We start from the raw sequence: 27,491 nt of genomic DNA, 5'->3' as shown, positions 1-27,491 counted from the left end.
ATCAAAATTTCTGATTCTTCTTCATTACCTCTAGACTAGTAAAAACATCAACCAAAAAAGAGAGAAAAAATGTCAAAAACCACGTGGGATGATGAGATGATTGGGGCCTATTACCGAGCAGCGTTGAAACATGGTGGGGAAAACAATATACGAAAGATAGCACTGGAGCTGAAAGTGGAAGAGAGTGAGGTTCAGAGGGAGGTGAGCAGGCTGATGAAAGACACAAAGATGAAGAAGAAGAACAAGGCAAAGGGTAACATAGCCAAGTCCAAGTGAGTTGCTTGGAGAACAAACATAAGAGAAAATGGGTGGGTTAATAAGAATCATATTAGTATATATGGATTGTAATCAAGAATCATAGTAGTATATATGGATTGATCATGTTATATTACTCCAGTCATTTCAACTCCTCCTCCACGCATCTTTAGTAAGTAAATCCCAACCCTTCCGTTGAGAAGAGGAGGCAACTTTAACGAAAATTTGGTATATTTTTTGAGGGTTTATATTTCTGATGAGTTTAGCCGCAAGAAGATCAATTTGGCCAAAGTATGCAATCAGCGTGTGGATTCATGAGGCAATTATTGATACCCTAATTTAGCTGTCTTAACAAGTTAAAATATGAGTGTTTTTGACCCTCCTTCTTTTAACTGTTGATCACTTTTATCAATGGAAATTTACCGGCTTAAGCCCTTTTTTTTTATATACCAATTCTGAATCTTCTTAGATATAGAAATTGTATATTGTATATTGTATATTGGTGAATATATTCAAGAAGAGGATAACAAGATAAGAGCTCAGTTCTGAATCCTAAATTAGCTGAATCAAATTCTCTGGTTGAGATCTTCAGAGTGTTCTGCAGCATGAGAAGGAGTAAGTTTTTGAGGATTTAGCCCTTTCTGGTCCTTGAACTAGTAAATGTTGTAGTGTGCATATTGTAGGAACGTTGCATAACTGGTGCTGGACAAAAGTTTAGATGACTTTAATTCCAAAGCTTCCACTTGGGGAAATATATATTAATAACTCTGATATCTAAACTAGTCCCAACCCTTTGCCAACTACTCCCGATCATGTATGAAGCTGTTTGTTGCTCATCTCATTCTTTGAGATCCAATCAAAAAGACAAATGTAGCTGTTTTTTTGTATGCTAGGTAACTAGGGAATCCATTCAGGTTTCTTTCAAGCAGAAAAATCCCGTAATATGAGTACCACCTCATGAATTTGGTTCAGTAAAGTGTCATAGATGCATTGTTGTTGACATTCACCCATCTCTGCATCACTTGCAAATTTGTTCTCTCTCACTCTCTAATATCTCTGTTTTTACTTTGTTGTTTAAGAGAGAGAACAAGAACTCTGCTCGTATGTCCACATTTAATTTTCTTTATTGGATCAAAATATACTTTTACATTTCAACACTTACACATATTTATAGTGGTTTCTTACCACACACTTGCACCACTAGACTCACTTAGACCTCACTCCTACTTAGTAGCTTTCTTACACAAGTCATGGGACTTTAACAACAATACTTAACATCACAAGTTCACAACACTTAACAACACTTAGCAACGGCTCTGACTCTAGTTTAGCTAGACAATAACCAACACAACACTCCTCTCTCTTAACTTAGTCAAAACAAAACACTCTACTGTTCTGCTGGGCCTAACTTAACTAATAGCCCAATGATAATATTATTACAAACACACACAAAGCCCAACTCCTGGTTGACTCATGTCTTCATGTCTTTGTTGTTGACTCTTCACGACATCATTGTCGACTTCTTCCTCGTTGCTCCTTCTTCTTTGTTCTCTTGCCTGTTGGGCTAAGAGGGAGACAAGAGACTGGACAATGTGATAAAAAAAAAAGTAACGTTCTACGGCCAAGCAGTCATAGTACAATGTATCGGGAGATGTTAGGGCAAGTTTGCTTCAGGGGCAAGCATTCAGGCTGATGGATAAAGACTCTTACCTTATCTTCATCACCCTAAACACGATCTCTGTTCTTTTTAATTTTCTTACTGTTTTGGCATTTCAAAACCTTTCCATTGTTCCTTCTCGTATTTTCCACACACATTCAGTCAAACTGCTTTCATGATTATGTAGATAGTAGTCATTAACTTCTTGTTTTGACTAGTAATCATATATAATCCCAGTTCCTAATATACTCTAGGACAAAACTAAAATTCCATATAGACAATTAGTTAACAATATTAATAGATATATATTAAGTTAGATAGAATTACAACTAGTTCTGTGGAAAAATAACAATTGAACTCAGACACAACTATAATGGACGCATCTTAAACAAAAGAAAAGAAAAGCTCTTCTCTTCTCATCTCTTCCAAACAAGTAGTAGATCCAAGGTGGTAGGTTTGTTTTAGATATGCGAAATCAAACTTTGAATACAAGGAACTTTTCTTGTAGACCAACGATGTTGGAAAAATGAAGCTAGAGACTTTGTTAGGGGATCATATTTGACCAGACCGCGAGAATAGCGATGTGAGAGCAGGATCTTCTTGTCCTTGCATACTGCCACCGGTGTAGATTGATCATCCAAATCCTTGCTACTCCAGTCATATTCACCACGAAACTGAGTCCGCGAAGAAGAACAAGAAAGCAAATCTATTGTATAAATCTTCTCCCATGACTCTTCTGATGATTTCATCCTCCAAATATCTTGGACCAACGTATTCAATTCTCTTTTTGACATGCACAAATCATTATCCAAAGTGCACATGTCAATATACCTCGGATCTGAATCAACAATAGCCGGGTTAATCTTAGGCAGCAACCGGAATGAATCAGTACGAATATCAAAAGCTACTACTTCGATTTTATCATTATATGACTCCGTGAACCAATACACCGACCCGTTTGCAACTGCTGGCCTTTGGTAGTGAAATATCCTATAACTTGGGGTGCAAGCCAAATACCTCCAAGCGTTTGCCCTAAAGTCAAAAACCTCGCACTGTGTAACTCCGTTTGGACTCAAGTCATCAACATTGTACTTATCAGAATTATACAACCACACTAATTTATAATCAGTTGCCTTCACGAATGCTAGATGAAAGACTGAATCTAATTCTAACCATTCTCTTATATCAAGGTTAGCCTTGTGCATCAGAGTCTGAAACCTAGCTGGAGGAAGTTGTCGGAGCCACCTTATAGCCGGATTAACTACATACATGGATTGATTTTCCGGGGAATGGATGGTGAAAAGGCCATCGCAGCATCTAGAAACGGAGATATGTGTGAACCCTTGAGGGATATTGAGAATAGCAGTGGATAGAAGAGAAGCCGACTCCAAGCAGAATAACCTAAAACCAATGTCTTTGTCTGGACGAGGTATTACTTTTAGTTTTAGGGGATCTTCGTCAGTGATCACCATAACCCTAGGATGATCCACGCGTGATCGTTCGGCTATCTCCAAGTGTCTCTCTGCAAAAGAGCGAGACCCGATGGTCGATCTCCATTGTTTCGAGAGAGACTTAAGTCGGAATAGTGCTTTCACCGGAAACCGCAAGAAGATTTCCTCAACAACGTCGATTGGCAAAGATGATGGAGCAGTCACTGGCTTCTCGTTTCTTTTTCTTCTTCTTCTAATTATTCTTCTCTTTCTCTTTCGTTGTGATGAGGATGCAATCACCACTCGCTTCTCTGCCTCCTCCATCAGAATTGCTCTCTCTTTCTCTCTCTCCAAAAATCATTAAATCATTTAATCCTCTAGATCACTCATTACTTGTCGAATATATCTTTCCATAAGTAAAATTATACTTTCCATCATTACTTGTCGAATATGGAAAATTAACCTAGTTTCCATAAGTAAAATTATACATTTTCCATATATAATTATTCGATACTTTCCATCATTACGATCGATTCTTTCATCGAGAACCTCTAGTTTAGGAAACTAGGTTAATTACTTATCCCTGTATATATATAAGCGTGCGTTAAAAAAATTCTTCCCATTGCAATTCTCTCACATCATCTGTCGTGTGTATGAAGCATAACTCTAGTAAAGGTATATTTCATTGCTGATAGAGAAAAGAAGATTACAGATCGAGATTTATATACACGATTATAGACACGATTACAACAGAGCTTGACGTGGTTTACTCTTATTTGTGTGCTTACTTCTAATTCTCTTTCTCTGGATCTATAGATCTCGGAACGTTTTTGGGGTGAGATTTTCAATGGCTCGTCTTCACGAAAACTACTCCTCAGAGGGTCCAATATTAAGCCTGAAACTTCTAGTCGACACGGAGAAGAACAAGGTTGTGTTGGCTGAGGCGGGTAAGGATTTTGTTGATGTGCTCTTTCGTTTACTGGCGCTGCCAATGGGTGCTATCGTGCGTTTGCTGGAGAAGTATAAGCTAAAACAAGCCGCTACTATAGGCTGTTTTAACAATCTCTACAGCAGTGTATCTAATCTAGGCATCCATGATTTCATGAGCGAAGCTTGTAAGGATATGCTTTTATATCCGAGGTATGTGAAAGAGAGGCAATGCAGACGGCTTAAGCTTAACATATATGATGTTGATGATGATGATGATGATGATGATGGTACCCAGTACATTAAAGAACGTCATGAAAGTGGTTGTGATGAAATATTTGCCAGCGAGAAGACATCTTTCCACATTACAGAAAACATGGAAGTGGAATTTGCGTCTATTATTCTCGCCAGGAGGACACTTTTGAGACTTGGTTATACTAGTTTTGATAAGTTGAAGCTACAGTATGCAGATGTTCGTCACGAACAGGTAACGTTTTCCTTTTGGCATCGCACTATTATATATACATGCCATTACTTTAGTCCTGGTTAATTTGATATAAGATTTATGAAATTTAAATATCTGAATCCAGGTTCTATCTCTGCTCAGTTGCTTGTTCTCTTCAGAAACTCCTTTGACTGATGTTTTCTTGAAGAAAAATTGCTCTTGTGGTATGACAAGGCCACATGACATGCCATTGCCAACTACATTTGTGCAAGATGGAGATGAAGCAAAGACAGATGAAGTTGTGTCACTCAGTGTATTTGTTAGGAAGCAGGACACGAAGGTTCTTTATGCTGAAAGCGGACAAGACTTTGTGGATCTACTTTTCAGTTTCCTGGCTATCCCTTTGGAGTCTGTATGGGAAATAACTGGAGACAATAATATCGAACTAGGAAGCATTGGCAACTTTTGTAAAAGCATGAAGAGTTTGAGCTCTAGCGGAGGAAATGCAATGCTTCCTTGGCAATATAGGTTGGAGAAATCGTTGCTAGGTGTATGTTATCAAAACAATGATGCTAATTCTCAATCGATACCTCGGATTGTTAAAAGAGGGGAAACACACATTATCTCAGAGGATCTTACTAATTGCATAATGAAGCAAGTGGAAGTGGACTTGGATGATTTCAAGGACTTTGAAATCAACATGAGCAATTCACAGGTAAGTTATATATATTACTATTCTAAATAGCAACCGAGGTTACCTATCTTTCCTGATATATGTTGTGCTCAAATGAATAAATATTGAAGCTTACACTAATGCAGGGTATTAGTCTATTGAGTGAAATGGAACCAAAAACTGACTTTGTTGTTGAACCCACGGTACCGGTTAGTAGTGGCTTTGTGAAGAGAGGGGCAACATACATGATCTCAGATGATCTTACCATCACAGCTGCAAACTCATGGTCAGCTATTTCCTTACTGAAAGAGTTGGACACAAACTTGGATGATATGGAGGAACACGTAATTAACATCAGGAAAGCAGAGGTACGCATCTCGATTGTTCAACAAAACTTATGAATTTTCACAACTTTCTCTTCTGTTTTTTTCAGTTAATTCTGTTGATTCATACTGTAATGCAGGCTATTAATTTGCTAAAAGCTTCATTGGTGACATCCACTCCCTTGACCACCGCTCTCGGGAACTTACTTTTAAAGAAGCCTTTAGTGGAGACAAGTTTTGCTGGTTGCCGCGTCCAATTTTACGCGCGTCGAATTGACGGGAGCTACAGCGCGGAAGAATGATGTCCGCTAGAGAACATAAATTCTTTTACGGGTTTTACTATTGAAAAAATATGTTGCTGCCAGAGCTCTGTGCACCATTTAGCAAAATACTTAAATTTTTTACTTAATTATATTAACATACTATTATATTTAAAAAATAATTAATTAATTAAATAATAATTAGATATGTCATCATTTCTCACATAAATTTAAATATCTTGAAGAACATGCCTTAGGTTCTTGTAACCATTGGTTTCTCACTCTCACTTGTTTACGAGTTTGAAGCTTTGGGGTTTTCCTGCGTTAGTCAAATTTAGTTTTCAGTTTCCATATGCATTTCCAGGATTTCATATCATATAATTTTCTCAGTTTTTTTTTGGATTTGAAAGAAGAAGATAAATGATTTTGTTAAAAAATATGTATAACAATTCCCAAAGGCTTAATAATATTGATTTCTGACAGTGTTACTAAACTAGTGAGTATAGGGAAATGGGGAGATTGATTATTACAACCTTTTTTGGGAGATTGTGACTTTTGATCTGTAAAGTAGTAATATTAAGCGGTGCAGAGTCATGTGGAAATATCAAAGGGTCATAAAACGAATCTACCCTAATTACTTATCTAAGATTACCGAGTGTTTCAAACAGCTATATTTAGGAACGTCAAAAGGTTATGATGTCTTAAATCACTTTATACTCTTTATTCATTGTCACTAGCAAAAGTCAAAAAACTTTTTGGAAGACTGTAACCTTGGGAACTCAAATCATCTGTTGATACAAGTCCATAACGTATGTGCAATTAACGAATTGAATGCAATTTACTTGCTTTCCAGGTAATATCAAGCGATGCAGAGTCATGGGAAGAGTTCAAAGTATTATATAAACTTCTGTTTCTGTGTCTGCAACTCTACATAATTCAAAGAAAGAAAGAAAAATTCTTGCATCAGAAGATTCAAAACTTGAAACACTTAACTTTATTTTTTTGTTCTCTCGCTTATTTCCTTTGTGGATCTTCAATGGCTGGAGCTGAAAATTCAGAGAAAGCAGTGTTGAGTCTAAAGCTTCTTGTCGACAAGAAGAAGAACAAGGTGGTCTTGGCTGAGTCTGGTAAGGAATTTGTCGATGTACTCTTCAGTTTTCTGACAATACCTATGGGTAATGTTGTGAGATTGATTGAGAAATATCAGAAGAATCAGATATCTGAAGCCACTATGATTGGCTGTTTCAACAATCTCTACAAAAGCGTACTTGATATAGGCACCGCTAATTTCATGACGGAAGCTTGCAAGGATATGCTTTTGTATCCGAGAAGCGCGATGGAGAACCTACGTAAAGGGCTTAAGCTTAACATAGCTGATATTGAGGTTCTCAAGTACTATATGTGCCCGAAAGAACATCGGTGGTATAGTAACTTTTGTTCCTCAAAATGTTATGATTGTGGAGAAGTGATGACGAAGGAGTTTAAACCATTATACGGTGTAGCATATGAGGAAATATTTGTCAGCCACAAGCCCTTATTCACCATTACTGACAATCTGAAAGTGGGATTTACTTCTATAAGTCATACCCTGAAGACACTCAAAGTGTCAGGCTATTCTGATGTTGATCAGCTGCATGAGATGCATGTAGAAGTTGATCACCAAAAGGTACCATCTTATAATTGAATTTTTTCCTTGACATGCCATTACCTGAAACTTAGTTTCTCTCTTATTTGTGGAACTTTCAGGTACTAGCTCTACTGCAGAGATTATTTACTTCAGATACTCCCTTGACTGACGTGTTCTTAAAGAAACAGAGATCATGTGTCATTTCAAAGGTGCTTAACATGTCAAGTCTAGCTGTGTCAGAAAAATCTGGAGGTGCAGTTCAGTGGAACAAAGTAATGTCTGTCAGTGTGTTCACCAGAAAACTGGACAAGAAGGTTCTCTATGTTGAAAGTGAAAAAGACTTTGTTGATCTTCTTTTTACTTTCCTGGTTCTTCCTCTGAATTCTGCATGGAAATTAGCTGGAAGCAATCTCGTGCTAGGATGCATCAATAACTTGTGTGAAAGCGCTAAGAGCTTGAGATCTTATGGAGGGAGAAATGCATTCAACGACAAATGTATGCTTCCTTGGCGTTATAGTTGCCAACAACCTCTGCTTGATATTTGTTATGCGGAACGTGATAGGGATTTATCAGTGTCTATAAAAAATTATACATACACTTTTAAATCGATGGATCCAAGATGCGAGAAAGCTTCTGAAGTTGGAGTGTATAGTGGATTTTTGAAGAGAGGCACAACGTTTATGGTCACTGATGATCTTACTATCACACCTATGGACTTATCATCGACCATCCACACACTGAAGAAGTGGAACATGGACTTAGATGATATAGAGGAGGAAGTAATTAACATTAGCAAAGCAGAGGTATGTATCAGTCAGTATGTAGAAATGTTCTATACAAATTCGGGCTTTGGTTAACTCCTTTGTTTATGACATTATTACAGGCTATCAGACTGTTGAGAGCCTCAATGGTGACTTCCAATGCCTTGAACACAGTTTTTGAGAGCTTACTCCCAAAGAAACCGAAACAAGAGAAAGTCTAAGGCATTATTCCATGCTTCTGTTGACCTGCTTGATTCCAGTTTAAGATTTTGTTATTTGGGAGTGGCAGTTGAATTAGTTACCTTTTCTTTTATTGCGTACCACCAAGTACAAGCCATTGTTATTCAACCGTAATGTTTCCTAGTTTTCAGTCTAAATATGTTTTTGCTTGATTTTAAGGATATCATTTCAAAATAATAACATTATCTAAACAGACGACGACCAGATATGATGTATAATGCTTAGCGAGGGAGTGGGTTGTAAAACCTAATAATGTACATGCATGATGACCCCATAACTCATTTCCATACAGCCACCAAACATAAGTGTTTTTATATTACAAAAGAAATAGTTTGTGCGATTAAAGATGATGTTGATGCCATAAGAACAAGAATCTGATAATAAAATATTGGTCGTAGGCTAAGAACGGTTTTTTTTTTTTTTTGGAATTTAATGTTAAATTATATTCAAAAGAAAATAAATGTTTTACAAGCTTAGGATAAAAAACATTTCATAACATGCTAGGCTAAGAATGTATCTTAGATCATATGTTGAAGATCTTGGACAATTTCTGATATCGACGGCCTAAATCCCGGTTCCATCTACAGACAAAAAAAAGCATCAGGCAAAACGTTTATTTAATTTAGTCAAAAGGGTTCAGTTAATTTATTATCTCATTTAGTTTGGTGAACTTTACCTGCAGTGAACGTGATATGATATCTGCAAAACGTGACAAGGACTTCATTGGATATGCTCCGTGTAGCGACGGATCAACCATTCTTGTCAAGGCATCGATATCATGAAGCCGAGGAATTGCCCACTGAGCTAGTGTCTGATGTCCCCTAGGCCTTGTCCTGCAACAACCAGCATTTTGTCTTCCGTTAGTATATAAATGAGACATGTTCTCTTCTGTATTTAGAATCTTTTTTTGGGTTTTATTAATTAGTTGTCTCTCTAGAGTGTAAAAAACCTGTCAAATGGTCTGCGTCCGGTGAGCAGTTCTAACATCACAACCCCGAGGCTATATACATCGCTCTGACAAGTGTAGCTCCCATACTCAACCTCAGGAGCGGCATAACCCGCCATCTACAATTTTATTTATAAGCAAACATCACTTCCATGTAAGGATTCAAAATCTTCAGAAAACATTTTGGAAAAAAATACCTGACTCGTTGGGCGTGGTGGTAACATATAAGCCAAACCGCTGTCTGCAACACGTACTGCGAGCTTTCCATCAAGGAGAACCTTGGAAGACTTGAAATTCTGGTGTACAACCGGCGGTTGACATACCTCGTGAAGAAACCTGAAACCAAACTCTTAAGATCCTACATGTTCCAAATATTGATTGGCATAACATTTTGAGGTTCGTTTTTTACTTACTGCAATGCCTTTGAAGCTCCTAACGCAACATTTATACGCACATTCCAAGTGAGCTTCTTGTGCAACTTGCGATCCAAATGTAGTGCATCTTGAATTGATCCGTTAGGACAGTACTCATACACAAGTAGCCTTTGACCAAACTCGTTACAGTAACCAAGAAGCTCCAATATAGGACCGCGTTTAAGCTTCAACACATTGGAGACTAAATTGAGAAAATCACCATCACTCTGCGTTCTGTTGATCGTATTGCTCAGCTTCTTCACCGCAAGAAACTACAGATCACAAGAAGTAAATAAGAACACTGCACAGCAACATTGTAAGACCAAATGATAGATAAGAGGAAAGTGTTACACCTTTCCATGACGAAGCTCGGCTCTGTAAACATTACCAATCGACCCTTCCCCGATTATGTTCTCTTCTGAAAAATTATTTGTGTATTGCTGAAGTGAAGCAATAGTGAAAACGGTAGCAGAAGATGAAGTATTTAAGCCCGGGGGAAAATGAGCCGCTCTCTTTGAAGCAACATCACTGGACTGGAACTGTCTAGGTGGTTGTTGTAGCGGTTTATGCAGTGTATTAACATCCTTATTATAGTATGAAGTAGGAGGCATTGCTCTCCGGCTCTCTTCAGCTCGTGGTGGCATAGGATACCCGTATTTTCTGTCTGCAGTTCCATACCCATCGTAAGGCTTAACCATGGGCTCCCGAGAAACTGTTAAACAAAGAAACACACCAGCAGCATTTATTTTTGGGGATAGCTAATGATACAACTCACAAGTTTCTTTATTTTTTTGGAAAGAAAAGAATCAGTGTACCTTTTCCCAGAGTGGGGGTAGGTTGAGATGGAGGTTTATTGAAGTATGGTCGTGGTAAATCTTTACGAGCATTACTGTAATATCTGTTAGATAGTTTACTTCTGCAACATCTCCATAGTGTAACACACAAACCCGAGACAAGAACAATTATGGCGACTGAAGAAATTACTAGAATGATTCTTTGCGTGGACCAGAATTTTCCTGATCCTGAACCTGAAGGAGGTGATATCTGCAAGGTTGGTTGCCCTGAACCGGAGTTCCATGGATCTCCTCCTCCTCCTCCTCCTCCTCCTCCTCCTCCATTATCAGAAGGCGGTGACCAAACCAAAGGTGGTGATGGTGGTGGTTGTTGTGGCTGCAGTGGAGCAAATGGAGCAAAAGGAGCAGGAGGAACACCGGAAATAGGAGGGACACGGTTAACAGGAGGAGCATGGTGAGTAGCAGGAGGTGGATCAACTACAGGCGGAGGCGGTGGAGTTATAATCGATGTATTGAACGGAGTTCCATCTTTTCTGCAGTTATAACGAAGATGAAACTTGAATGGCTAATGGAAAGGAAATTTTAAAAACAGCTTTTTCTTTTAATATACTTACTTGAAATTCGGAATTTTCAACAGATTTGGCGGTATAGGTCCGGAGAATAAGTTGTTTTCTACATTCCTGAGTCAAAGATATGAATAAACCATACTAAGTTACTGAAGTTGGCTTTATGGTTGGAGAGTAAGAAGAAAGAGTATGCAAGGTGACAAAAGATTACAAATCAGTCAAGAAAAGGTCCTCTATAACTTCAAGTGTTCCGGTGAGCTTGTTGTCCTGCAAATGCCTGCAGTCCAACCACATTAGATATAAAAGCAATGGTAACAATCTTTTTGAACAGTTTCATATTCTAAAATATATGTGCACTTACAATATCTTAAGAGATGCTAAGTCTCCCATGGAGGAAGGTAAATGCCCGGTCAGTATGTTAGACGATAAGTCCCTGCATTTAGAAACTAAACGAGTAAGTGAAAGACCTCAAAGGTAGTAAAGAAAATGAGACTAAAGAGAGGAGAAAAGCATACAGTTTTGTCAGTTTTGATAACTGCTGAAAGTAATCTGGTATCTCTCCTGATAGAATATTGTTTCCCAGCAACCTGAAGGGAAAAGAAAGAGTCTGCTTTAAACAAAGGAAAGATCACATATGCGAGAAGCAGTATCATCTTTAACAAAGACTTACAGTTCAGACAAATCGGATAGAAATGACAATGTGAAGGGAATATTCCCAGTGAAACGATTGCCCGAGAGAGATCTGAAACAAGAAAATGAAACCAAAAATGGAGTGTCTTTTTAACTGTTTAAACCGTTCAAACATAAGTACTGCCATAAAAAAAGTCAATTCTCAAACGCACAGGTTTCGGATGGAAGAAGGCAAAGCCTGTGGAATTGTCCCTGAAATATGATTGCTACTGAAGTCCCTGTCCATTCAAACAAGGAAGAGAGAAAGAGTATTATAAAGCAAATCAAGATTATAACCAAACCTTTATATAGCCTACTACAGATCAAATATAGCCAATGGTAAAATCTTGTATGTTCTTTATATAGCAAGAAGCCTCTAAAGAAGCATGAAGACGAAACAGAACAAGACAAGAAGCTTTGCTTACACCACTTGAATAGATGAAAAATCAGCCAAAGTATCACTTAAGCCTCCACCAACCTTCATGCCTGGTATCCTTCTGCAGCCAACAACAATAATTACCTGGTCCGAACCTGAATTGGTAACTCTAAAAGCAAAAACCATAACAAAGAGTTGCAAGAAAAGAAGAGGAAGTGTACATTTCTGTGATGTTTGAGGAGTCACAAACCACACCTTGCCACTTTTCTCCACAAGGGTCTCCTCCAAAAGCAAGCCACTTAGATAGAGATGGTGCTCCCAAAGTGATGTACAAGTTATTAATCGCCGAAACTGCAGAGGTTGTTAAACAACAAACAAATCCATCACAATATAATTAATTAATCTCAGACAATTTTTCCGTAGATTAAGGAATCTTTCTGAAGATAATTATTTAATGAAGAACAACAAGAATAGATTTCTAGGTCTTGAACTAAAACCCTAAAGAGAGCTTATGTGTCAAAAAACAAAACTTTAGGGTTTTTAAGATTAGCCTCAGAATGATAGAATCTGCCCATCTAGAGCTTCCTAGACAGCTCTATTGTTAACCTAGTTTTACCCTAAAAACTGATAAAAGTCGTTTTCACTTGACATAAGTCAAAATCAAGAGTGTTTCAGTAAACCAAAATAAGGAGACAAAGCAAAACCACCAAAAGTGAAGACTTTGCATAGAGAGATTAGTACCATCTCGTAGATTAGTGACTCCAGCTGAGAAAGGCATTGTCAAGGCCAGAACAGAGAGAACACAGAACACTTCCCATCTTGTAAAGCTCATAGTTTTAGCCTCTACTGAAGATGAAAAAAAAACCCTTGAACTTGGGATTAGACTGTTTGTTTCCAAGAAAACGAAGAATGTGATGAAGACCTCAGGAAGAAGAAGGTTGAAAACAGGGGATATTCCTGATTAAAAGGTAAAGTGAATCATAATTTCGTCGGATTTTAAGGAGAGAGAGAAAGAAAGAAAGAGGAAAGAGATGAGTGAGAGAGAGAGAGTAGTGTAATGTGTAGTGTAGTGTGTTTTGTCTCGAAGAACGAGCGGCTTACAAAAGCCAACGGCTTTGTTTTTCTCAGTTTAAGCCTTCCAATGTTTCGTCTCAAAGTGTGAAACAGAGGAAACTTGCCAAGACTTGTCTCTCTTTAATGTTTTTTTTAATTGTCGTTTTGCTTCATCTAACTACAGAGTTTACTTTCGTGTATTTTATTTTGGTATTTTTCTAATGCCATCAGGTACAAAATAAGTGAATATTGCAGATTAATTCTATTTTCGTTACTTCACCTATTAAAATCCAAGTAATGCACTATTAGATTTTACCACTTAATTCAGTGAGATGGGCCGAGAAAACAGTTGAAGTGAAGAAAAGCTCTGCGACTTCTTTAATGGAAGAAGAGAAGTGAGAGACCCTACAAGGTCAAATTATCATCATTTTCATCCCACGTTCATTTTTTGCTCTTTTGTAGGTTAGTGGTAAAAAGATGTGGTTAAATGTTGAATTTGTGAGATTGCTTTAGTTGGGTTTTTTTATTTTATTTTCTAAAGATTCTGACATCACAACACAATGTATGGGGCAATGATGTTACAGTTTAAATTACTTGGAAAGTTACAATGGCTAAGGTTAAAGCTTAATAGTTCTTTTATTAATGACTTAAACTGAATATTATGAGTATTGTGTTAGAACTTTAAGAAAAAAATAAGAAGGTAAATTTATGATTACACTTTTTGTTTTTTTTTTTATATATTAAAGAAGTCTGGTTTTTTTGTGTACAGTAGTTACAACTAACAATCACTATTTATCAATTTCTTTGGAATACGTATTTTTATTTGTAAAACCAATTGTTGGTCGATGTGATGGATGATTTGTGAACAATTCAATAATAATAATTTAATGGCATGCCATCATTCCATAATTTGAGATGAGAGTAAATTTATATTCATATGTGATTATTACTGCTGATATTCACATGAACTATTAATGACCCGAATTATAATAACAGCAAAACAAATCAAATGATCAAGAAAGAACAAACATGGTTGGTGAGTCCAAGTCAAAAAGTTATGAAGAAAAAGTCAAGTTATTAAAATAAATTATGAATTAACTAAATTAAATTATGAATTAAGAGTAAATTATGAATGTTTACAAATCAAGTTATTAAAAAAGTCAAGTTATTAAGGTAAATTATGAATTAAAATTAAGTTATTATAATAAATTATAAATTATTATAAATTTATGACTTGGTCCATAACATGGTATATCAAGGTCTGGTTTCCTTTTTTTTTTTATTTGACAATCACAGAGTGAACTCTGGGAAATAGTAGAGAGGAGAAACCACAACTATTTAGAAATCGGGCCGAATAAATTTACAGTCCTGGACAAACGGGGTTTTCGGGTTAAACGGGTCTGGCTATTTGGTTTTAGCAAAATTTGGGTTGTGAATAATGTTACCGAATTGAACTAAAATTAATTTCGGTTAAGGATTGGTTGGTACTCAGTTTGTTCGGTTCGGATACTTGATTTATATTAAGAGTAGCAAAAGTTATTCATATTTCGGTTAATTTAACCCGAAATAAGCCGATGATCGAGCTGGTGTAGTGATGTGGCGTGTTATGAGTGGAAGGTATCATTATGGTTGATGTCATTGAAAAGCCAACCTGTATATTCAGATCTACTCATTTTCTAACTTCGCGGCTGTGTTTTACTGTTTTTTGTAACTTACTTTTTTTTAATTGACAAATTTATTTTATTGACATTTTTAAAATAACCTAAAACTATTTTTTATTTATTTAAAACAAGACAATATTTTTTTGGGATTTTTTTTTTTTTTTTTTTTTTTTTTTTTTTTTTTTTTTATGTTGGACAGACAATAAAAAGCATTTATTAGTTCAGTTTTTTAGAACATAACTCTTTTTTATTGGTTAAAGAGAGCAGTGGTAGCCTAATTGTGAGTGCTAGGTTATTTTCATATATCAAAAGTTCAAAACAGTCACATTTTACAAGTAGGTCTTCTTCTAGTTAAACTGCTGGAATGCGTGTCAGACTCGGACCATGAACCACTACGAATCAACTTCTCTTGTTGTTTTATGTTTGAGTGTTGTTTGGGGAGAAAATTATCATTTATGAAGTTCTAATTTTGCAATAAAATGTTGGTTTGCAACGGAATATGAACTCTATATTGATGTGAATAAGCCTATAAAAGTGATGAGATTGCTATTAGACAGTGGTCTTCAAGTAAGTGAATGTTTTGCCTCCAACAATTAAGATCTCTTCCCTTTTTTTTTTTTTTCCTAATTCTATTGTGAATCCGTAAAATATGATAATACGAGAGGATGGATAATGAGGGTAAAAAGGAGAGAGGTGAAGAGAATCAGAAAGGATTTTCTCAAGTCTAATAAAGCTGCCACAACCATATATCACCATGATAGCTAAAAAGTTCTACATCACAACCAAACTAGAGCTAAAACAATTTATTTGAAAGAAAAGGTAAAGAACAAATAAGACACTTGAGGACTCTTTAATTCTCCACATTCTTCGCTTAATGCTCGTCCTGTAATCAAATAGTTTTCACAAAGTTAGTCACATAGCACAATGAACTACATGTTTTGGGTTTAAAAGCTGAAAAAAGAGGTCTAGAAACATACATGGGCAGCATCGGTTTCCTCGGATTCCTTGGTTTCCTCAGACTTTGATTCGTTGTCTGAGTCATCTCCTTCATTGTCATCATCTTCTGCTTCTCCCTCAGCCTGTAGGAAAGAGTAAATTTATGTCAAAAACCTTGACAGAAACAGAGTGGTTTACTATACAAATTAATGTGAAGCCCAAGAGATGGGTCATCATCGCTTACCAACACATTGTCGAACAAGGATCCAGATTTTTTCACCTACCAAAAATAGCATGTGTTTAGTGTTTAGTACCAAACATACACGGTAAAAGTGAATGTATAAAAGTCAATTCCACTGTCTATATTAAATTACTATATTAGACATGGAGCTTAAACAAATTTTGTTTTTGTAAGGTCAAAACAAAAGAATGGGGGAGAGTGGAAATTGAAAAGGAGGAATAGATGGAGAGTTCAGAGATACTTATTAGAGCTAAGTTATATATAGACAGTTGGGAAGAGAAGTGGAGAAATAAATATGTTGAGCTGTCTTTTTCGTAATTTTTTTAGCTGTGTGAATCCATAATAAGTTAATTTCTCCATAATAATTCTTTCTAATTAATTTATCCACATCATAAGATAATTAAATAATGTGACGTTGTTTCATGATTTTTGAGCAACTTGGTAACCGTCATGTGAACGAACATGTGCATATGTGTAAATCAAACATTATTCGTTGACTTTTTAAGACCCCACTAGATGGTTCAACGGCTCTATCCAATTCCCATATTTACACATAGCGATTAATGTCTAAACTATCTTTGTGTACGTATTTCAAGATTTTGTTTTAAGGATAATGTAAGTATGTAACTCATTAGTTAATGTTTCTTACATCCTCAAAATTGCCATATTTAGGTACTATTTAAATAGAAAACCCATTAACAAAAAAAGTACTTTATTTGAAGACGTGTTTACAATAATGATATTTAGAATGCGAATAAACACAGTATATAACATCGAACCATTACTATCAGTTGTTCCATACGTTAAATATCGTGAAAATATTCACTATCAATTTCCCTTTTATAAGCAAATACTTCAAAACCAAATAACCCATAACGTTTTTATAAATCGTGTATCACAAGATATCATAAAATTAAAATTACCAAAAGAAGAGTTAAGGTCGGTGGATTGGTGGCAAAATTAATTGAACACGTCATGAACTAATCAGCAAGGATCACATTTCATTCCGACGGTCCAACTAATTTTCTCTTCTTTATATACTTCTATTTGGATAATATTAAATTCGTTCTGGATAATGTTCTTGTTGGGGGGATTAATTTGTTTCATGGGATGCAGCATGGCTTTAATTTCTTACTAGTATAATAATACGTGACTTCAAATTTTTCTTTACAGATATAAAGTGTTTTTTTTTCGTCAATGTCGACCACTCGAAGATTTTGAACTCCACGCTATAAATCCCGCCATTTATACATATTTCCATCGTAATGGAAAAGACCTATCGTGAAATTCATGATTATTTATCCATATTTCCATCGTAATGTGTTTGCTTGCTCTGTTGATGCTGCCTCTCGATTCTTCTCCCATACTGTTACTGCTCTTTCTCAGTGGTTTTGAAGTGAACCCATTAAAAGAATCTATCTTTTGGAAACTAATGGAAAAAAAAAAAAAAAAAAGCAGAGGAAGTTTCAACTAAAATGTTTAATTGATTATTTTTTGATGGAGGAGTGAAGGAGAGAGATAATTTATGGAGTGGCCTTCTTGGAGCAATGACAAGTCGACTTAGATGGAGGTAAGGGTAGGATGGTTAATTATTATTACATGTACTTCTGCGATTAGAAGTTTGGAACTAAAGAAAAGACCAATAAACAAAATTGATTGAAAATGATAACACAAAATGGGGTATTGAACTTTTAGAATATTTTTAAAATCACTTATTATTCAAATTGGAATTTACTTAAAAATAATATACAATCTCCTGTTATTCAATCCTCAAATAGCTGTTGAGATTCTGGCCAAGTTGATTAACTCCCGAGAAATTGTAAAGTAATTCATCCACGTTATTAGTATTCAGTTCCACCATTTACTAGAGCTGTTTTGTAAATGGCATAGCGATATATTGTTTTCGATCTGTAGCAGCAAGACAAATACTTGCAGAATAGGCTTGTACGGCTTGTTTGCGTCTTCTTACAAAGCTTAATTCGTAACAACATCATCAATGGTATGTATTCTCTGTTTTGACTGATTGCTATCAAATTTTGGGAACACAAAGAAAGATCAACAAATAGAAACATTCACAGAGGAATTTGTAACATATATGTTTTTTTTTTTTTTTTTGGTGTGTGTGGTAAGTGTAACAGTGAAGGATCTATTCATTGAGTTTTCTCGGATTCAAGAAGCAGATGAGTCTTTTTCGTTCCCTAGGCCTAGGCTGCTAACAGTTAACCATGAAAGGTTTGAACCAATAATACCAACTACTGGTTCTGATCCAGAGTTGTTGTTTCATTCGACGAAGTGACTTATTTTATATGTTCAATGTATATGTTTGTTACATAAAAATACTTGCATGTATTACTATATTTTCTAATTTAAAGAAATGGTTGAGTTTGAGTATAAAAAATTGTTGAGAAAAACATTTGTTGAATGCATTGTTATTGTTATTGTTAAGTATTGAAAGTTAAAGCATTGTTTTTGTAGCTCGTTCTAGTGTTAACGAAGGTAGCTGTTAGAAAGATTTTGAACCAGGTGTGGTAAAATATTTTAAAATCACTCAAAGTTTAATAATAAAATCTCACACAATAACTTTTCATTTTATTTTTAAAAATAGAAAAATTCCAAAAAAATAATAAAATCTCCTAAAAACTCACTCAAATCATTCAATCTAAAATATTGAAATCCTATCAAATCATTTAAAATGTGAAGTTCAATACCCCCTCTTAAGAGATTGTGAAGATGTAATATTGTGTGTTTTACAATATATAAAATGTATGTTTTATATTTATTTATAAATTTTATCATTATTTGTAAAATTTATTAATATTAAGGCCATGAATGGAAGAGAGTTTTCCTTTAGATTATAGTTTTTGATTTTTGGGATTTTAGATTTTGTAATAAAGTTACTTTTTGTTATTTTTAAAAATATTTACAAAAGGAAACATTTAAAAAAAGAACGTAACTTTTTCCTAAAATCTCTAATTATGTGGATTTTAGTTTTTTCTTTTAATTTGTAAATCGTAAGGTACTTGCCATTCAAGGCCTAAGTCAAACTAATTAATTTTTGTGGATTTATTGTTCTACCAAACCACTATCATAATTTGCTCTAATCCGCCCCCTTAATATCTTCTGCAAAACCCACTAAAAACCTAAGCTGCATGGAATTGGGAGCGGGTAAGTGGAAGCGTGGAATCTAGTTTTTTATAAAAATTAGGAAGCGGGTACGTGTTGGAATTGTGTATACATATATATCATAAAATACCAAACATAAAATCATATTATAATTATGATAAATAATAATATAATACTGAAATACATACCAAATACTAAACATCAAAACCTAAAAACATTAGTTTCTATACAATTATTATTGTACTCTTTACAAAAGTTTAAAGTGGCGTAGTGGTATATGGTAGATTTTACGAGTAACATGTGCCGAGTTCGAATTTAGGTACAAGATAGTAATTTCATAAGTGTCTTCTTCTTCTTCCTTTAACCTAATTTTTTTTTCTTTTTTTTCCTTTTCTTCTGGACCATTGGTTTCGCCGCTTCCGACGCAGCACCGGTGGAATCAACAACCACAAAATGACTCTCCCCGCCGATGGAATCAGCGAGATGAACCGAGCATTGAGCAGAGACAACAATGTAATAACTTATAACTTCTATTTTTGTTTTTTTTGGTTCTCTCTCTGGTTTTATAACTTTGTTCTTCTTGTTGCAGCGTTATCATCTCCTTCCCTGGGACTATGAAGGGATTAGATTGAGTGATAGAGACTGCGTGTCCGAGTTCGTAGGTGATGTAGGATGTTTTCTGGCGGTTCATGGGTTAGACTATTCCTATTTTGCTAACCCTGTGGTTGGTAATTTGGATAGTGACCGGATGAGTCCTCTGATCCATCAAGCTCTTCTGAATCTGGGGATTGTGACAGAAGATGTATTGCCTAGGGGTGTGGAGGTTCCTCCTGATACTGCTGATATTAGGCTTATTAGGAACATTGGATTTTGGAGAAATATTCATCTCACGAGAGGAACGAGGGGGGTCTTAGTTTTACTAGGAAACGATGGTGCTTTTGTCGACACCATCAAGTCACTTCAACGTCTTTGTTTCAGCACCGTTCTCATATGTGACAACAGAGCCAACTCTAACCTCACAAGTCTGGAATGGTCGAACTGGTCTACATTGTCAGACCTCACTGTCATTCGGTCTCGACATGGAATTGTTTCTAACAATGGACCCGATGATGGAGATGGACGTGATCCAAAAGATGGAGATGGACGTGATCCAAAAGATGGAGATCCAACACACTATTATTTCACATCTGCTAGGCCGCATTATATGTTTGGTTCATCCTTTGCCTACTACCCTATTCCTTACCACTTCTCTAGTTTGGATTTTCTCACCTCTAAGGTAAACCACAAACCACAAGTATCTAAGTAGTTTCAATTTTTAACTTCTTCTTCTAACTATGTGGATTTGGTGTTCAAGCAGTTGCCCTTGCCAATAAGTAATCATCAGATTCTGAGATCGAATGAGCCTTTTGAGGAAAGCCGGGAGGCTGTAACCTGGGACATCAAGACGTGTAGCATTGAAAGTTTCCCCTCTGCATCAAACTATCAACAAAAGGTAACCGTATCAATACGTTGTCAAACAATCTCTTCTTCTGACTGGATGTGCATGTTTCTATTGGTGTGTTTTCTTATGGCTGTGTTAAGTCTGTTGGATCTTCGTATAATAAGGTATTTAAATCTGCTGACAAAAGGACATTTTTGGTCTTAGGAAATGAGTTTCAACAACGTTCCCGACGTTCCTGGATCTCCTGGTGTCTATGCCCTTACTAACAGTCTCTACAATGTCGATGGAGGACACTGTTTAACTGGTATCAAGGAAAAGGTTTTGTGCTTCTCAAACTAACAAGAGTTACTTTTGGATGTCCGTCTTTGAGTAGTTATTTTAAAAAGCATGACTTTTTACTCGGATTTTTGTTGGTTTAGGTTTACCCGGAAGGCACACAGTTTATGTTGCCATGGTTTGAAAGGCCAATCATCTGTGACGTTCGTGCCCGACCTTACCTTGTAGAGAGCACCACCGCTAGTCATGACATTCAGATGGTATTTCACTTTCTATTACATGATATCTTTATGTGTCATGTGTGAGCAAATGGATAATTGATTGAATGAGAAATGGAATAAAACGTAGGTGGAACAAGTCGAATGAGGTATGTCTGTTCGGGTGGTTCTGTGTTTTTGATATTTTTCGTGGTTGTTGCACAGGTGAAAATTGGACTAAGCGTGCTCACACGTCCCGTGGGTGATCGTTTGCCTCAGATTTACCGAACCACCCTTGGTGAGAATTACAGTGAAAAGGTTCTTCCTTCCATCATCCATGAAACCCTGAAAGAAGTGGTAGCTCAGTACAATGCAAGCCAGCTCACAACACAGAGAGAAGTAGGTGTCTCAACATTTCGTCTTGTACGGCCTTTTCTTCTCTTTGTTTCTAATGGTGGTCTTTGTTTACTCTCCTCTAGGCTGTGAGCAGAGAGATACGCAAGATTCTGACAGAGCGAGCTTCTAACTTCGACATTGCTCTTGATGATGTCTCCATCACAACTCTCACATTTGGCAATGAGTTCACCGCAGCAATCGAGGCAAAACAAGTCGCTGCTCAGGAAGCTGATCGGGCTAAGTTCATTGTGGAGAAAGCCGAGCAAGACAGGATCCATCTCTCTGCTACAAACCATCAAGTGCATTTGGTTTTGAAGCAGTTGTTGGAGCTGCTGTTGCCCACAAGTGAGCCTCTTGACAAAGACCTTGGGGCTGCAACATCTGGCTGTTGGAGCATGAAGATGTGTCGGCTTCCACCTGGCCATAATGAACTGTTTATGGAGAATAGTGGGTACTCTCGTCCTCTCCTCATACCATCACTGCCATTGGCGTACTAAAAGACGCCCCTACTGACATCTTGAGAGGAGTCTATTCCTGTGGAATTGTTCTTCACAACATTTGCAGCGGTTAGGATCTTCTCATCTTTGCGCCTTTCTTAGTAATGGATGTGTTCCTTGTCTCAAGTCTTAGTTTCTAAAACAGAGATTTTCAGGAAGAAATGCTACTCTATTGTCGAAACCAGTAAGACGACGATTCTTTTTAAGTAGTTTTGTGAAAGACAATGATATGCATAGTAATCTCCTTGTGTAAAAGGTGGAATATTGGTTTCTCAATTGGTCGTTGTGACCCACCTGCATCCACATGAATTGCCTTCTCTACTAGCCAGATTCTAATAGGATTTTTTTTATATATATTACCAATTTTGGTTATCCGGATTTGTTGCTCTATTTTTTATTGCATCAATTTCCAATTTTCTTTAGGCCGCACTAATAAAAAAAAACTTTGCTTTTGGAGTACTCTTTTGCATTTTTAAGATTCTGGGACCAAGCCCAATAAATTAGTGCGGCCTGAGAAAATCAATCTACTTGCTTTCTGTGTCGCACTCCGGCCCTTCTTTCTTGCACTTTTCCACGGTTTTAGTTTTCATTATTGAGAAAATTTCATTTCGAAATGCAACTAATAATTTAATTCGAGTGAAGCAAAAATACATCTTATGAAATGAATGTAACACTAAAACGATAACCATTTTGTTTATTTGTTCCATAAGTTGAGTTGCCATTCGTCGACTTTCGTTTTTAGTTGATTGAAAACAAAAGAAACTAAGGGACTCGAAAATAAGCGCAAGTTTTCTTACTTAATAAACACACACACACACACACACTATCGGCATTCTTCAGTTCTTTTTCTCTTCATGTTTCTCCACTTCTCCTTGTTCCACTTTCGCTAGTAGCGGCTACAATATTTAAAGTTCCTTTAAGCAGACTTCTTAAGATTTAGAGAAATCTCAACGTTATCAGATATATAATAACTTGCCTTGGTCACCATGGTTGGGAGCACACCGAAGAAAGGAAGCATTCCCAGGCAACCAGTCCAACAGCTGCTTAAAAAACAAAGGCAAACAAAACTGCTTGTGAGCGACGACAAAAACGTGTTACTACAGGTTTGGCTAGGATGATGCTTGACTACCTTCCGCTTGTGTGACCGACTAGCAACATGACGGAGAAAATGTTTAAACTGTTGGCCACGAAGATCGTCGCATACCGAGCAAATCCAGAAGGCAGATTTGCTCTTATTCACCTGAAGTGCCTCTGAAGCAGTGGAAACAAATAAAATTAGCTACTTAGTTGACTAACATACAGTAGCCAAGTAAAGTAACACTCCCAGATAGACAAACACACACCTGCCAAGAAAAATTTTCGAACCCTCTCAAGAGTGTTGGATCCCCTTGCAGCAGGGCAAATCCAGAAGGTAGATTTACTCGTTTCAGTGCACTCATCCTCCTCAAGTCCCTCTGAAGGAGTGGAAAAAAAAAGAAAAAAGTATCAATTTAGTTGACCACACCTGCCCAGAAAGTAACACTGTCAGAGAGACAAACACACACCTGCCCAGTAAGTTCTTGGAACAGAATCGCCCAGAACCGGCTGAAGAATGTCGTATCCCCTCGATTCTAGCAAGAATGCATCATCAGAACTCGTTTTTTCACTGCAAATATCCTCATCAAGTGCATTTGAAACTGTGGAAACAAAATAAAAGTAGCTATTTAGTTGACCAACAAACTGTAGCCAAGTAAAGTAACACTGTCAGAGACACAAACACACACCTGCCAAGAAAAATCTTTCAAGAGAATCACATGGAAACGGCTGAAGAATGTTGTATCCCCTCGATTCTAGCGAGAATGCATCATCAGAAGTGAAGGATTTTGCGTCGGATATGACCATTATATTAGCTGGAGGTGGATTCTCAACAGTAAACTCACAAATTAGACGATCAACAGTGGCAAAAAATCCTGTTTCAGAAACTAAAGACATATGAGACTCTCTATTCAACAAGGAAAACATCCATTACTGAGAAAGGTGCAAAGATGACAAAATCCTAACCAGAGGCGATGCTATTAAGAGAGATTCCACTGGAATAGACTCCTTCCAGAATGCGATTAGGGACGTCTGTTAGTACGCCAATGGCAGTGATGGTGAGAGGACCAGAGTAGCCTTTATTCTCCAAAAACCGTTTAATATACGGACCGACCAAATGAGAAACACAGCGACAGCCAGGTGGAACCGGACACATCTTGATGTCCCAAAAGACAGATGTTACAGCCCCCAGGTCTTTCTCAGGAGGCTCACTTAGTGGTGAGCTCAAGCACTGGAGTTGCTTACTTATGGGCAACAGCTCCGACAACTGCTTGAAAACCAAACGCATATCCAGTCAGAAGAAGAAGTGACAAAGGGAAATTATTTGTAATAAGAGGTTGTTTGACTAGAAAATAGAAGTGAACAATTCCGCACAGTACCTTCTGTTGATGGCGTCTACTGTTGAGATGCATGGCGAAACTTCCAAATCTGTGGAAGGGAAGACTATGGTAGTTGCATAATGAGCAAATCAAGAAGGCAGACTCACCCGTTTCACTGCATTGATCCTCCTCAACTGAGTCTGGAAAAAAAGATAAAAAAGTAGGTCAGTTGAACAGCTGGTTATTTCAACAACAATGGGAGAGATGACAAACACGCACCTGCCACACAAAAGCGCTGAAGAGAAATAATGGGAAACGGCTTTAGAAGATTGCATCTCAAAGTTTGAGACTGAGACTCCCAAGCAAAGATTTTGGAATTGGATATGACCATTATGTTAGATAGAGGACCAGGGCTATTGGAACGCTCAAAAACGAGTTTCACAGTGTCTGAGGGACCTGTTTCAGAAACAAAAGACTTGAGCCTCTCTCTATTCATCAAGGAAAACAACCATTACTGTAGAAAGTCCCAAGGATGAGAAGATAATAACCGTAGGGGACGTTATGAAGAGTGATTCCACCGGAATAGACTTTTTCTAGAGTGTCATTAGGGACGTCTGCTAGAACGCCAATGGCTTCGATGGTGACATGACCAGAGTAGCCTTCTTTCTTCAAGAACCGTTTGATGCACAGACCGACCAGACTAGGATCAAAGCCAGGGGGAACGGGACACGAATTGATGTCCCAAAAGACCACTGTCTCACCCACAACCTTTGCAACCTCCCAGTCTATCACATGAGGAGGTGGAGGTGCATAGTTCGTCAGCATCGCATTGGCCGGCGAATGCACCTACAGTGGAGAAAAAGAAAACATGTGGGGGTCAAAATTAAGCAAACAAAACTAAAAAAAAAAAGTTAGAAATGAAAACAAGACTTTGGTAGCATCCTCACCACGGCAGCGTCGTCGTCCGGATCAGGAGGCATCCATCTTGTAGCCTTGAACAACAAATGAACATGGGGTCAAAAACTGGAAGTGACTACTAGTGCCAATGAGAAAATGTATTGGTACAATGCTTACCATCTCGTGACGAAAATGACGATGATGTTCTTTATGAGACAGATGAGCGATGAGATTTTCAAAGATATGTCCAGGAGGATCACCGCGGCATATTAAGCAATCCCACAAGGGAGATCCACCTGTTTCCTCCTCTGAATCTGTGGGCCAGTTGATCAGCAACAGATACATACATTTGTTGGTTATTTTTCATCCAAACAAGACAAGACAAGAAAGTGAGAGAGGAAAAACACACACCTTCCATAATTATGCTTTCAAAAGACTCAAAAGGAAACGGCTGGAGAGGGTTGTGACCATACTTTTTTAGTACGTTAGATAAACGACCGCATTCTTTCCGAGGAGATAAAACCATAAAATTAGTTGGAGGTGGATCTATGTCGTGGGTATCAATTAGGTCCGAGATGTTGTAGTGACCTGTTTCAGAAAAATTAGAAGACTTGAGACATGATCATCAATTATAGTAGAAGAAAGAAAGGGAATAACGAGGAGTGAAGATATTTACGGGGGGTGACGACGTTAAGATTGATTCCACTGGAAAAGACTTCTCTCATGAAGTCAACAGGTACGCTCGATAGGTCACCATACGCAGTGACGGTGACATCACCACGGTAGCCATGATTCTCTAATAGCCGTTTAATACTCGGACGGACCAGACGAGGATTACGGCCAACGGGTAGCGGACACCTTATGATGTCCCAAAGGACCGATGTGGCAGCCACAGACTCCTCCTGCGTAGCCTCCTTCATCATCCAATAAGACGTACTCTTCTAAAAAACCTCACGAAGTAAACCGAAATTATCAAAATCGCAGTATGGAAATCAAACATCATCAGAGAAAGCAATATTCAGATAGAGAGAGAGAGAGATCGGAACACGGCCGTAACCGTTTCCGATGAATCTTCAGAAGAAACAGAGGAGCGAGAAAATTTTACCTGAGAGATAAGCCAAGCTTGGTTGGATCTCGTAATCGACTAGGGTTTCGAGAAATTCCTGATTGAAGAAGAATATAATATCGTCCTTGGGACCAGTTTCGAGAATGGGCTTCATTTTCATGGGCCAACAGTTTATATGAATCTGACTTGAGACCAGCTCTTTGACCACCTAAGTCCTAATATGAAGACGTACACGTGGTCAAGCTTCTCATATTTTGGCTCCGTCACATCCCTTAAGACTACTCTTTGACCTCCTAATTCATATCGTCGACGACTTTAATATCAATTTTATCATAATTCTCTCTTATATTTTGATTATTTTGACCAAGTGAATATCTTATAATGGAGAGCCTATAAAAGCTCATTTTATATATATCGAAAAACCAAAAGTTTTGATAATTAAGTTTTTTGTCGTTCAAAACTAGTAATCCATCGACAAAAATGTTTAGTAGAGAAGATACGCAATGAAATTTTATCAGATGTTGTTGTTAGTCATTAGATTTAGCAGATGAAAGTTTTTTTTTTTTTTTTTTCCTAGTAAGACTTTCTAATTCCAAAGCATGAACTAGGATATGATATCTAGTCATCGTGATGGATGAGAACATACAATAAAATGAAAAAAAATATAAAGAAAATTAAGCGGGTTTGAATCTTGACGTATAAAAGAAAGAGTGTTGATCAATCTTATCGTTTCTCTCAAGTTATAAAGCGGTCCTTAGCCAAATAAAAATGTAAGCCAATGCTTTTCTCAGTTGTCCACCCAACGCCCATGCTCCAAATTCTTTACTCCAACACCACCTTGAAGGTTAAAATCTTTTTACAAGAAATCTAATAATATACATGCAAAGTTGAAAAATTACTTGTGAATTAAAAATAAATCAAACGTGTATTGTACAACGATAACAAAGCCATA

The 27,491-nt window shown here is 37.0% G+C and overlaps 5 protein-coding genes, 1 long non-coding RNA gene and 1 pseudogene across 10 annotated transcripts; 3 read left to right on the top strand and 4 right to left on the bottom strand.

The window, feature by feature from the left end:
• Nucleotides 1-2,197: 2,197 nt before the first annotated feature.
• LOC104755354 (putative F-box/kelch-repeat protein At1g13200 pseudogene) lies at nucleotides 2,198-3,666 on the bottom strand (annotated as a pseudogene).
• A 386-nt stretch (nucleotides 3,667-4,052) lies between these two features.
• Nucleotides 4,053-6,158, top strand: LOC104759168 (uncharacterized). The gene is made up of 4 exons (XM_010482126.2): nucleotides 4,053-4,756; nucleotides 4,860-5,429; nucleotides 5,534-5,755; nucleotides 5,851-6,158. The coding sequence occupies exons 1-4, from the start codon at nucleotides 4,190-4,192 to the stop codon at nucleotides 6,010-6,012; spliced, it is 1,521 nt and encodes a 506-aa protein (XP_010480428.2). The 5' UTR covers nucleotides 4,053-4,189; the 3' UTR covers nucleotides 6,013-6,158.
• A 462-nt stretch (nucleotides 6,159-6,620) lies between these two features.
• LOC104755353 (uncharacterized) lies at nucleotides 6,621-8,752 on the top strand. 2 transcript variants are annotated; one of them, XM_087497173.1, is made up of 4 exons: nucleotides 6,621-6,660; nucleotides 6,824-7,636; nucleotides 7,717-8,400; nucleotides 8,481-8,752. In XM_087497173.1, exons 2-4 carry the CDS (start codon nucleotides 7,007-7,009, stop codon nucleotides 8,577-8,579), a joined length of 1,413 nt encoding a protein of 470 aa, XP_087353299.1. In that variant the 5' UTR covers nucleotides 6,621-6,660; nucleotides 6,824-7,006; the 3' UTR covers nucleotides 8,580-8,752. The 2 variants fall into 2 exon arrangements, with proteins under 2 accessions (XP_087353299.1, XP_010476015.1); XM_010477713.3 differs by lacking the exon at nucleotides 6,621-6,660 and having other exon boundaries at nucleotides 6,674-7,636.
• A 255-nt stretch (nucleotides 8,753-9,007) lies between these two features.
• Nucleotides 9,008-13,591, bottom strand: LOC104755352 (protein STRUBBELIG-like). The gene is made up of 16 exons (XM_010477712.3): nucleotides 13,104-13,591; nucleotides 12,584-12,713; nucleotides 12,412-12,483; nucleotides 12,160-12,225; nucleotides 11,988-12,059; nucleotides 11,833-11,904; nucleotides 11,679-11,750; nucleotides 11,529-11,594; nucleotides 11,366-11,431; nucleotides 10,773-11,284; nucleotides 10,311-10,669; nucleotides 9,958-10,229; nucleotides 9,742-9,880; nucleotides 9,548-9,663; nucleotides 9,275-9,431; nucleotides 9,008-9,179 (listed from the first exon to the last, which is right to left on the bottom strand). The coding sequence occupies exons 1-16, from the start codon at nucleotides 13,192-13,194 to the stop codon at nucleotides 9,117-9,119; spliced, it is 2,325 nt and encodes a 774-aa protein (XP_010476014.1). The 5' UTR covers nucleotides 13,195-13,591; the 3' UTR covers nucleotides 9,008-9,116.
• A 2,179-nt stretch (nucleotides 13,592-15,770) lies between these two features.
• Nucleotides 15,771-16,492, bottom strand: LOC104755351 (uncharacterized). Its single transcript, XR_762209.2, has 3 exons — nucleotides 16,257-16,492; nucleotides 16,054-16,155; nucleotides 15,771-15,959 (listed from the first exon to the last, which is right to left on the bottom strand). It is a non-coding gene; the product is annotated as an uncharacterized LOC104755351 (long non-coding RNA).
• Nucleotides 16,493-19,660: 3,168 nt separating this feature from the next.
• Nucleotides 19,661-22,555, top strand: LOC104755350 (uncharacterized). The gene is made up of 7 exons (XM_010477711.3): nucleotides 19,661-19,889; nucleotides 19,966-20,652; nucleotides 20,734-20,868; nucleotides 21,022-21,135; nucleotides 21,237-21,353; nucleotides 21,516-21,689; nucleotides 21,770-22,555. The coding sequence occupies exons 1-7, from the start codon at nucleotides 19,830-19,832 to the stop codon at nucleotides 22,181-22,183; spliced, it is 1,701 nt and encodes a 566-aa protein (XP_010476013.2). The 5' UTR covers nucleotides 19,661-19,829; the 3' UTR covers nucleotides 22,184-22,555.
• A 282-nt stretch (nucleotides 22,556-22,837) lies between these two features.
• Nucleotides 22,838-26,784, bottom strand: LOC104755349 (uncharacterized). Of its 4 annotated transcripts, none has more exons than XM_087496283.1 (15): nucleotides 26,579-26,784; nucleotides 26,150-26,414; nucleotides 25,885-26,061; nucleotides 25,651-25,787; nucleotides 25,524-25,568; nucleotides 25,125-25,422; nucleotides 24,856-25,032; nucleotides 24,637-24,776; nucleotides 24,224-24,524; nucleotides 23,947-24,132; nucleotides 23,728-23,859; nucleotides 23,527-23,637; nucleotides 23,313-23,434; nucleotides 23,160-23,223; nucleotides 22,838-23,079 (listed from the first exon to the last, which is right to left on the bottom strand). In XM_087496283.1, exons 2-15 carry the CDS (start codon nucleotides 26,394-26,396, stop codon nucleotides 23,036-23,038), a joined length of 2,181 nt encoding a protein of 726 aa, XP_087352409.1. In that variant the 5' UTR covers nucleotides 26,397-26,414; nucleotides 26,579-26,784; the 3' UTR covers nucleotides 22,838-23,035. The 4 variants fall into 4 exon arrangements, with proteins under 4 accessions (XP_087352409.1, XP_019095116.2, XP_087352407.1 ...); XM_019239571.2 differs by having other exon boundaries at nucleotides 23,947-24,144; nucleotides 26,579-26,699; XM_087496281.1 differs by having other exon boundaries at nucleotides 23,947-24,144; nucleotides 26,150-26,423; nucleotides 26,579-26,688.
• Nucleotides 26,785-27,491: the final 707 nt, after the last annotated feature.

The sequence above is a fragment of the Camelina sativa genome, chromosome 17 (genome assembly GCF_030686135.1).
Source record: "Camelina sativa cultivar CO46 ecotype springtype chromosome 17, ASM3068613v1".
Lineage (NCBI taxonomy): Eukaryota > Viridiplantae > Streptophyta > Magnoliopsida > Brassicales > Brassicaceae > Camelina > Camelina sativa.
This window is presented reverse-complemented; position numbering and strand designations above follow the sequence as displayed.

Coding starts and splice junctions, on each gene's coding strand:
- LOC104755353 (XM_087497173.1), top strand. CDS start 7,007: ATGGCTGGAGCTGAAAATTCAGAGAAAGCAGTGTTGAGTCTAAAGCTT. Junction 7,637..7,716: donor TAGAAGTTGATCACCAAAAG/GTACCATCTTAT, acceptor TGGAACTTTCAG/GTACTAGCTCTACTGCAGAG. Junction 8,401..8,480: donor TTAACATTAGCAAAGCAGAG/GTATGTATCAGT, acceptor ACATTATTACAG/GCTATCAGACTGTTGAGAGC.
- LOC104755350 (XM_010477711.3), top strand. CDS start 19,830: ATGACTCTCCCCGCCGATGGAATCAGCGAGATGAACCGAGCATTGAGC. Junction 21,136..21,236: donor TAACTGGTATCAAGGAAAAG/GTTTTGTGCTTC, acceptor TTGTTGGTTTAG/GTTTACCCGGAAGGCACACA. Junction 21,690..21,769: donor AGCTCACAACACAGAGAGAA/GTAGGTGTCTCA, acceptor ACTCTCCTCTAG/GCTGTGAGCAGAGAGATACG.
- LOC104759168 (XM_010482126.2), top strand. CDS start 4,190: ATGGCTCGTCTTCACGAAAACTACTCCTCAGAGGGTCCAATATTAAGC. Junction 5,430..5,533: donor TCAACATGAGCAATTCACAG/GTAAGTTATATA, acceptor ACACTAATGCAG/GGTATTAGTCTATTGAGTGA. Junction 5,756..5,850: donor TTAACATCAGGAAAGCAGAG/GTACGCATCTCG, acceptor ACTGTAATGCAG/GCTATTAATTTGCTAAAAGC.
- LOC104755352 (XM_010477712.3), bottom strand. CDS start 13,194: ATGAGCTTTACAAGATGGGAAGTGTTCTGTGTTCTCTCTGTTCTGGCC. Junction 11,595..11,678: donor TTAGCATCTCTTAAGATATT/GTAAGTGCACAT, acceptor GTTGGACTGCAG/GCATTTGCAGGACAACAAGC. Junction 10,230..10,310: donor CCGAGCTTCGTCATGGAAAG/GTGTAACACTTT, acceptor TGTGATCTGTAG/TTTCTTGCGGTGAAGAAGCT.
- LOC104755349 (XM_019239571.2), bottom strand. CDS start 26,396: ATGATGAAGGAGGCTACGCAGGAGGAGTCTGTGGCTGCCACATCGGTC. Junction 23,224..23,312: donor GTCGGTCACACAAGCGGAAG/GTAGTCAAGCAT, acceptor TTTTTTAAGCAG/CTGTTGGACTGGTTGCCTGG. Junction 23,080..23,159: donor TCCCAACCATGGTGACCAAG/GCAAGTTATTAT, acceptor TAAATATTGTAG/CCGCTACTAGCGAAAGTGGA.